At 42.7% G+C, this 9,508-nt stretch overlaps 1 protein-coding gene across 1 annotated transcript; it reads left to right on the top strand.

Annotated features, from left to right (window-relative positions):
• Window positions 1-284: 284 nt before the first annotated feature.
• gucy2d (guanylate cyclase 2D, retinal) lies at window positions 285-9,457 on the top strand. The gene is made up of 19 exons (XM_049742314.2): window positions 285-706; window positions 1,410-2,358; window positions 2,431-2,732; window positions 2,824-3,196; window positions 3,266-3,347; window positions 3,424-3,529; window positions 3,652-3,771; window positions 3,847-3,927; window positions 4,004-4,180; window positions 4,261-4,417; window positions 4,514-4,663; window positions 4,968-5,116; window positions 5,186-5,349; window positions 5,611-5,803; window positions 5,875-6,049; window positions 6,770-6,868; window positions 7,937-8,031; window positions 8,105-8,187; window positions 8,308-9,457. The coding sequence occupies exons 2-19, from the start codon at window positions 1,509-1,511 to the stop codon at window positions 8,390-8,392; spliced, it is 3,441 nt and encodes a 1,146-aa protein (XP_049598271.1). The 5' UTR covers window positions 285-706; window positions 1,410-1,508; the 3' UTR covers window positions 8,393-9,457.
• Window positions 9,458-9,508: the final 51 nt, after the last annotated feature.

Raw genomic sequence — 9,508 nt, 5'->3', positions numbered from 1 at the left:
GCCATGTGGAAGCTCACCCTTGACCCCACTGAAGACAACCAGTCATGAAAAATGAAGCATAGTTAAGATGATACAGTAGAATGTTATGCAATTCAATACAATACAGTAATCATTTTGTATCTAGGCGGGGGGTTATGTCATGCTTTAAGTTTTTATGATTGTTAAAAATGCAAAGTTGATTCTGAGGAGCACAATGATGTCTCACTCTGTGGGAATCCCATCGATGGCCCGTGCACATCCCAACTTTCACCTGATCTCCTTGAGCCCTCCCTCGCACTCACTCTTCCCACACTAGTATGGATTAAAAGCTAAAGAAGGCTGAGAAGTCACAACTTGAATGTCCTCCCCGGTCCTTTCCGTTTTCTTTTACCTATTATCCTATCCAAGGGGTCTACAACCTTCGTTTTCTTTCTTTTTTTTTCTTTCTTAAATGTACTTGTTTTATTTAACTGGCTCTTGTTCTCATGCCTCTCCTAAGGTTTGGGGAGAGTCCCAGTCCCAGGCTGGGAAGCAACAAGTGACGGGAGATTTAACAAATGGAAATATGGAATCGTGACTGCATTTTTAAACAGGAACTTAAACTTGAAGATCATAATTTTTTTTCACTTGAATGACTAATGACATTTATCACAATAACTGGAAAGAAGCTGGAATTGGGACGACATGAAACGTTAACATGGATCCTCTATATCGAGAACCAATCCAGGTAAAACGTTTTCAATTCTGTTGATCTGTCCAGTTAAGAATGTCATTGTTACTACAACTGAAAATAATTTTAAAGGCTGATCGCAGTTGACCTTGACTTGAGCAAAGTGAGCTTTAAATCACGTCAATTCCCTGCAACCATATAATAATCACACAGCCGGGCTAAGGAAACATTTTATGAAAATTTCAGGGCAGCCAATGCAAATTAAGGGGGAGATTGTAAGTGCAGTAGTCTGAGTGACCCCTTGAATGGAAAAAGCAATGACAGACCAAATAGACATTAAGGCCAGATTTACCTGTATAGCCATAGCAGCGCTAATAGGCTTGCTAAGCGCATGCAAGTAATTGTGCATCAGCTACATCACTTTATGAGACAGGTGCATGTTGGTTTGAAATTGTATTATGCTTAAAGTTAGGGTCAAAGTTCATGATGAGTTGTGCCAATGTACCTGAAAGACTCTGACTCAATCCACGTGGCTATTTCGATGAGATTCATCATATCTACGTAATGAATATAAACAGATTATTTTGTTCAGACAACTTGACATTTGGATACGTCCATTTTATATATAATACAGAGTAGGGATGAGTAATTGCTCTTATAAAATGCTGTGATCAGTGACTGTCTCTGGTGGCAATTTCCCAATTAAAGTATTGAATCTAATACTTGTACATCTTTCACTGTCGACATCTTTCCATTTTAGGATTGAAAGGCTGCTGAGTGCCAAGGGAGGGCCTCCCCGCCAGCTACTGTAGCACCTCATCACCTCCCTGAGAGGACATCTTAAAAGCTGCGCCAGAGAATGGCAAGTCACAGAGACCCTCGCTTCCTGCACAACCTGTCCCACCACCCTCGATGGCAACACGACTCGTTAAAACCGAGGAGGAAAAGACACATGTGCACAAACAATGGCATGGCTTGTAGTCTCTTCTTTCTTTCCTGGTCCAAATCTTCGTGGATGTTAAAACCACAGCGGCCATGGTACCCGGTGCAGCGTTTTAAGAGCTGTTGGGCAAGTTGGCTCCTAATGCCCTTACTCCTAATCTCATCCCTACCTTGTCAAGCCTGGGCTACCACATTCAAGGTGGCCCTAGTTGGACCCTGGACTTGTGACCCTTTTTATTCCAAAGCCCTGCCAGACTCAGCGGCTCGCCTGGCTATTGCACGAATCAACAAGGACTCCCACCTTAACAAAGGCTATTGGTATGACTATACGCTGATAAACGAGGACTGCAAGTCATCCCGTGCCATGGCCCGCTTCGCTGAGCTGGAAGGCTACGGTGCAGCGTTCCTCGGCCCAGCCAACCCGGGATACTGCTCTTCAGCTGCTTTGTACGCTAAAGAGTGGGATGTTGGAATTCTCTCCTGGAGTTGCCTGAAAGCAAACATGGGGGACGGAGGGATGTACCCCACTTTCCTCCGCCCACAGCCGTTGTCTTCACGTGTCCTTTTCACAGTGCTGCGTTTTTTCCGGTGGGCCCACGTGGCCATCATTTCGGAGGAGAATGATCTCTGGGAGGCCACCGGATATGAGCTGGCTTCGTCTCTGAGGGCTTTAGGCCTGCCCGTCACCCCCGTAGTGACCATGGAGACGGGCAAGGATGGAACGAGGAAGGCCTTGACAAAAGTCCGGGAAACTGATCGGGTTCGAGGTGAGCCGCCTCACTTCACACTAAAAACCTCAACCCTGATGAGTCGCTAATAAAGCCGTTTTCTCTTCACAGTGATCATCATGTGCATGCCTTCCGTCCTGATTGGTGGCCAATCCCAGCACGAACTTCTGACAACTGCTTTGGCCATGCAAATGATCGACCGTGGCTACATTTTCATCCCCTATGACACGCTGCTCTACTCACTACCCTATAAAGACGCTTTCTACTACACCCTCGGCAACGACACCAACCTGAGGAAAGCCTACGATGGGGTTCTCACCATCACCATGGACTCTGGAGACCGCAATTTTTATCAGGCCTTCAAAGAGGCTCAGGACAGCTACGAAATCCGCAGCAGCACCACAGCAGAGCATGTGAGAACATTTGGTCAGATCATGCCAGACTTTCAGGAACCACCTTACCTGCTCACATTGGCATAATATCACCATCTGTCTCCCGTTCTAGGTTTCACCATTCTTCGGCTCTATCTACAACATGATGTATTACATTGCTATGGCAGCTGAGCAGGCCCGCGCGAATACCGGTAGATGGGTGACTGGTGAGCTCCTCGGCGCCAGCGAGGGGGGCTTTGAATTCGAGGGCTTCAATCAGCACTTGAGGGCGGGTAGGAACCGGGAAGGCATGCAGGCTCGCTACGTCGTGCTGGACTACAGCGGGATGGGAAACTCTCTCTACTCCACTCATGTTCTGGAGGCTGCACACACAAACGGCAGGATTGGAGGGTTGAAATATCTCGGTCGCTCGATCCATTTTGCAGGCAGTACCCCCTACACCGACTCCAGTTGTTGGTTTAGTCCTTATTTTGCCTGCAGTGGAGGTGAGTGAAGCTTCAGGGTCATCACAAAAACTCACATTCCACTGGAGTGAATCCTTTGTCCTCCCATAGGAATGGATTCTACCACTATCTTCTTTTTCCTTCTCTTGGCTATGGTGGTTGCTGGTGCTCTAAACATCATCATTCATTTCAAGTACAGTACAGTCAAGACAAGAAATTTTCATTCATCCAATGCCTGTACGAAGATATATTTTGTCTTTTTTATTTAGGAGGAGTGGCAGAGTGGGCTTCACCTTTGGAGACGACGGTGGATTTAACAAAGTACTCCTGACTCTGGATGACCTGGTCTTCATTAACACTCAAATCAGCAAAAGGGTCAGTTCTCAGTGTTATCTCGCTAGCATTTTCTCCTTGGTTCATTGTTTCGATGTACCAATACTTTTGTTAACGCAATAGATACAATTTGCTTAATTGTTGTGATATGTTGTTGGGCACAGAAGTTGAATGATGAAAGCATCATGAAAAGTCAACTGGACATGAAGACGTCTCACCACTCAGTGTCTGGCCGCAGCTATTTGGCGTCTTCACCGGACAGCTCCAATGTTGCTATATTTGAGGTGAGTTGGACATGTGAGTTGTTTTAGTTGGCGTTTTTGTTGGCATCGTATGAGTGTGTTTTCTGTAAATCTCAGGGTGATTGGGTTTGGTTGAAAAAAGGCCCGCCTGGATCTGTAACAAGCGTCAATAGCAGCACTGAGTCACTCTTCATCAAGGTTGGTGTCTTGAGAAGGAAGTTCGGCACGGGAAATGCTTTACCTTGCGTTCACATTGTGCGGCTAACTCTTGCAGCTCAGAGACATGAGGCACGAGAATCTCAATCTGTTCCTGGGACTCTTCAACGATTCTGGTATTTTCGGAGTGGTGACCGAACACTGCTCCCGAGGTAGCTTGGAAGACCTGCTCATGAATGAGGACGTACGTCTGGATTGGATGTTCAAGTCGTCCCTGCTGATGGATCTCATCAGGGTACAGGAAAAACAAAAGACACACGTTTGCTTGTAGTGCTCTTTGTCAACAGTGTTGACTCACTCGTCACATTTAAACAGGGACTGAAGTACCTGCACAATCGAGGAATCATCCATGGACGCCTCAAATCCCGAAACTGTGTAGTGGACGGGCGCTTTGTGCTGAAGGTGACTGATTATGGCTTCAATGAACTTCTCAATAGCCAAGGCATCAGCATGGACGAGGAAAAGCCTGAGAGTGAGTTTATATCAGGTCTCATGTTCCTTTTCTTCCAATAATTCATAACTTTCAGCATCTTTGTTTTATTTTCACTTCTTTGGCTTCAACCAAAAGATCTGTTCTGGACCGCTCCTGAGATGCTACGCAACGCTGCTCTGCGGAGAAAGGGGACGTTTCCGGGAGACGTTTACAGTTTTTCCATCATTGGACAGGAAGTGATTTCCCGCTCTGCTCCTTTTTGTATGCTGGATATGCCACCCAAAGGTGAGTGATATGGCCATGATGTCAGATATTTTGCCATGTGTGTGCAATTCAAAGTCAAAGTCAAAGTCAGTCATAATTACCTCGAGAAGAAAACATGGTGTTGGATAATTTTCAGAAATTTAACCCATTATGGGTTACTGTATATTTTTAGTCTTGCATCAGTTAGCGAAAGGAAATTACAACTGTGGCGGAAATTTTGCATTCATCACTACAACGCCGTAATATAAATAACAGCAAAACTTTCCATCTGCATGTGCGTCTTGATCTTATTGTTTATGTCAGTGTTGTCTGTGTGTTTTGGCAGAGATTATCAGCAAGGTCAAAGATCCCCCTCCTTTGTGCCGCCCCTCCATGTCAGTGGATCAGGCTCCCCTGGACGTCATCCAAATCTTGAAGCAGGCCTGGAGTGAAGAACCTGAAAAGAGGCCCACGTTTCATGATATTTTCAAACAGGTAAAAATATGCAAAAACACATCGGGTGGACACGTGCACTGCAACGGGGTGTCCATTTTGCCTCAACAGTTTAAGAGCATCACCAAAGGCAAGAAGACCAATATCATCGATTCAATGTTGCGCATGTTGGAGCAGTACTCCTCCAACTTGGAGGATCTGATCCGTGAGAGGACGGAAGAGTTGGAGGTGGAGAGACAGAAAACGGATCAACTGGTGGCTCAGATGTTGCCCAAGTAAGTTATGTTAACATCATACACGACATTAGCTACAGCTGCTACATCTGTAGAATTATTTCTTCATAATTGAGTTTTATTAAAACGTTCCTTTTTGGGGGGGTGAATGTGCAATCGAGAAGAAGTAACGAACGTACCTGCCAAGCATAAACGCTGCTAAGGTTTGCACTGTATCTGTTTGCCAGTCTTTGGAAATTGAGGAAGGTGGCTCAGAGTCTCGTGTTGGAGTCACTTTGCGATGTTCCCTGTGTTTTCTCCTAGGTCTGTGGCCCAGGCGCTGAAGACAGGCAAGCCGGTCAAGCCTGAGCACTTCAGCGAGGTCACACTGTACTTTAGCGACATCGTGGGCTTCACCACCATCTCGGCTCTCAGCGAGCCCATCGAGGTGGTGGACCTGCTGAACGACCTCTACACACTATTTGACGCCATCATCGGTCTGCATGACGTGTACAAGGTGAGTGTCGTGTTGTCATCCTTGGGGGACACATAAATAGTGGTTATTGACTTTGATTTTGGGGTCTTTAGGTGGAAACTATTGGAGATGCGTACATGGTGGCCTCCGGAGTCCCCAATAGGAACGGCAACCGTCACGCAGCCGAGATGGCCAACATGTCGCTTGACATCCTCCACTGCATCGGCACCTTCAAGATGAGACACATGCCTGAATTAAAAGTCAGGATCCGGATCGGCTTGCACTCTGGTGAGCAATTGCAGGTTTAAAACTATTCATGAATAATAGAGTACAATTTGTTAAAAGGCCATAAAAGGACATTATTTATTCATATTGTCCAAATATTATTAAGTTCCTCAATACTCCAAAGATTCTTTTCAGAAAACATGCACCACAAATCCTGTCCACCTTTGACATAATGCTTCAAAGCATAATAGTTAGGTATGGAAAACTCATCTGTTGCCTGTAAAGTAGCAGATGGATGGAGGAAAAAAAAAAGCAAAGTTAATTTCTTGCAGATTGGTCCGCATGAGGTAACACAAGCTGCTAAGGAAAAGAAAAGTATTTTTACCTCCTTGATCCTTGTCTGGAACGTCTTATTGGAATAGTGAAGCGCTATCCACTTAGAGTGCTGGCATCCAATTAACACACAAGTCAATGCTATTTGTCCAGTGATGGTCACGCTTTCATTTTTTAAGAAGCACATTTTGATTTACAGTAAACTACAATTCTCAAACAAGCAATTGTTTGAGAACTGTCTTCTTCTTGACCTTCCTTCCTCTGTACAGCAATAGAAAAAAAGACTTAAAATGACTTCCGAAAGCTCATGTATGATATTATTTAATGAAGATGAAAACAAAGGAAGTGTTCACTATAACTATAGTTAGCCTTCTGTTTTATTTTAGTTGTCATTGTTTTTTTGTTTTGTTATTTTTTTAACTATATTAACCTCAGTGTATGCGCTTCCAGGCCCAGTCGTAGCAGGAGTAGTGGGCCTCACAATGCCTCGCTACTGCCTCTTTGGAGACACAGTAAACACAGCATCTCGAATGGAGTCCACCGGGTTGCGTGAGTATCATCACATGCATGATGAATTCACATACTTTCTTGGAGAACAGGACGTTTGTGTGGGTTCCCCACCTCCCTAAAGACTAACATGTGGCTGAGGACAGGTGTGTGCATGTTGCTTGAGGCTAAACAGGGCTTTAAGTGGCGAGTCCTTGTAATCTCTTAAGACTATAAACAGAATTAGAGGTCAATTCAAAGTTTTACTATAAATAAGCCGTGATGTCTTAGTGGCCCTGTGCATGTTGCAGGAATGAAGTGCAAAAGTCGTTTTTAAGGAGATGACCTGAAATGCCACATGCACAGACCAACCCTTGACATTTAACATGATGCTGGGTTGGAGTTACCTTTCGTTGGAACCCTCTCAGGTGCACCAGATATCTGTCCCAAGATGCTGATTGACTTCCCATTTGTACAGTTAGAAATATGTTTTCTTGTTGGATGGGGCCAAAGCCCTGAAAGTATTAATTAGTGTCAAGAAACTATGTTGGTGACAAATCCACCAACATCTTAGTATGTTTGGGAGGGGCTCAGTTTAGCCTGGGTAGTAAATGGAAGCGATGGAGAGCCATCACTACATTTATATGTATGTATTTTTTTCTATGTCAAAATATAAGTAAGCCATTTATTTTCGACTGTAATATTGTAAGATGTGTTTGAAATTCAAGTGTTTTGTAATCATAGCTTTTGGTATATTTAGGGGGTGAGCAGATGGAATTTTTATAAGCAAATATGCTCTACTTGAATTAGTTTAGGGGAAAAAAATGTTTTTATCCGAAAACAGAACTTCAATTATAAATTTGCGTCACTTACATTAGATTACTTACATAAAATTGAAGCCCGTTTCATTTTATAGCGCAAATTCATAGCAGATTAACTCAAGACAGTTTACATATGGAGCAAGTGTGAGACGTCAAGAAACACAGAGAAGCAATACATCTGTAGTCTGCTGCCTCCAAGTGGTTGAAAGCACAAATCGTGCATATCAAACATAATCACATTTTTGCCAAATGGATCTCAGCTTTGTGTCTACGTGAATATTAACTGTGGCTGTGTGGATGTCTTGTGTAGCTTACAGAATACATGTAAACCAGACCACAGTAGACATCCTTAACAGCTTGAAGCTGGGCTACAAAATTCAAGTCAGAGGTCTGACGGAATTAAAGGTAAATTGGGTAAAACGCACAAAAACAACAAATGCACAGAATGCTTGTAACTTGATGCGCTTTTGTTCAATAGGGAAAAGGTGTGGAGAACACATACTGGTTGGTGGGAAGGGAAGACTTCAAAAAACCTCTGCCCATTCCACCAGACCTTCAAGGGTAAGACACATTGCAATCCTTTTGAATGTGAATTTCTTAAGACATTTATAAGCCACTGTCACCATCCCGCATCATGTAATAAAATCTTTATCATGTGCCTATCCGTGTTTCTTCTTACAGAGGAAGTAATCACGGCATCGGTTTAGATGAGATTCCTCCTGATAGAAGACAGAAGTTTCTGGATCGGCAGAAGAAGATGGGCTAGATTGGTGTTGATGGACTAATGTAAAACAGCTTTGCTGGTGTGTAACCTTCATTTATAGTAATGCTGCACAAACTCCTTTCCTATCTGGTCTCAGATATAGTAAACGTTCCTCACACTAGATCCTAAAACTTTAGATCATTTCAGCCATTAATCTATTACATCATCGCCACAGGAGCTTTTGGCGCAAAAGGACCGAATGACTTGTTACATTACATTTACCAAAAGTGATATTATATCTGCTCAGTGGATCATGACTCGTGGTAGAATGTGACAATTTCCTGACCAGACAATTATTGAATTCTTGAGTCAGGTTGCGGCACATTTCAGAAAAATGACGACTCATGTGAAGTTAAAGATGACCTTAGGGCCAAAACATGCAAGCATAATACAATAATGACAATATATGATATATTTTGATGATGTTTGAATTGATTTTTAAAATTATATTATGTTCGACCCTTACAGTAGACAAATACAAAAAGGAACTTAGAATAACAGCGTTTGAATGTAAGCTCATGCTTATTTGTCATCATCGGTTTGTATATACTGTAAATGTGTACACGTGCATATTAGTTGGTCCACAAACAAAAAGGAGGAAACGCAACATTCCAGATGCGGACGGATTAAAAATTATGAATCATGTATCTTCTTGGAAAGCAATAGTAAGACCTTCTTTTTATAGAGTCTGAATTCTTTTTGCCAAATACGGTAAATACACTTGACACAAACTAAATGAAGTGGACTGTGCTGATTATTTTGAAGGGAAACTTTTTTGTGTTTATGTAAATAAATTATGGCTTCAGTAAAAATGTTTGTTGACTTTTTTGCTGTCTAAACCTTGATAGGTTGATTAATATGCTGAAATGGGAACCAGAGTACAAACATTAAATCCAGATATTATCTTTATTTTATTTTATTTTTTGCAGTGCTCATCTCCATTACACATGAAATTATTTGTCCATTATGCAAATTTCAGCGTGGGCACGTGTAATACTTCCATATATGATCTTTTATTATACATATGCATAAATGTAAACAATGTTATTAAAAACCTCTCTCCAAAAAGTACATTGAGATTATTGTGTATAGCAGCATCAGGTATTTAGGTGAAATCTT

The sequence above is a fragment of the Syngnathus scovelli genome, chromosome 15 (assembly GCF_024217435.2).
Source record: "Syngnathus scovelli strain Florida chromosome 15, RoL_Ssco_1.2, whole genome shotgun sequence".
Classification (NCBI taxonomy): domain Eukaryota; kingdom Metazoa; phylum Chordata; class Actinopteri; order Syngnathiformes; family Syngnathidae; genus Syngnathus; species Syngnathus scovelli.
Note: the sequence above shows the minus strand (reverse complement) of the source record. Positions and strands in the feature narration are given on the sequence as shown.

Bases quoted from the DNA above. Each gene is read 5' to 3' on its own strand.
- gucy2d (XM_049742314.2), top strand. From the start codon at position 1,509: ATGGCAAGTCACAGAGACCCTCGCTTCCTGCACAACCTGTCCCACCAC. The intron at 3,928-4,003 runs GTTGGTGTCTTG...TAACTCTTGCAG, and splicing joins CTGAGTCACTCTTCATCAAG to CTCAGAGACATGAGGCACGA. The intron at 4,181-4,260 runs GTACAGGAAAAA...ACATTTAAACAG, and splicing joins TGCTGATGGATCTCATCAGG to GGACTGAAGTACCTGCACAA.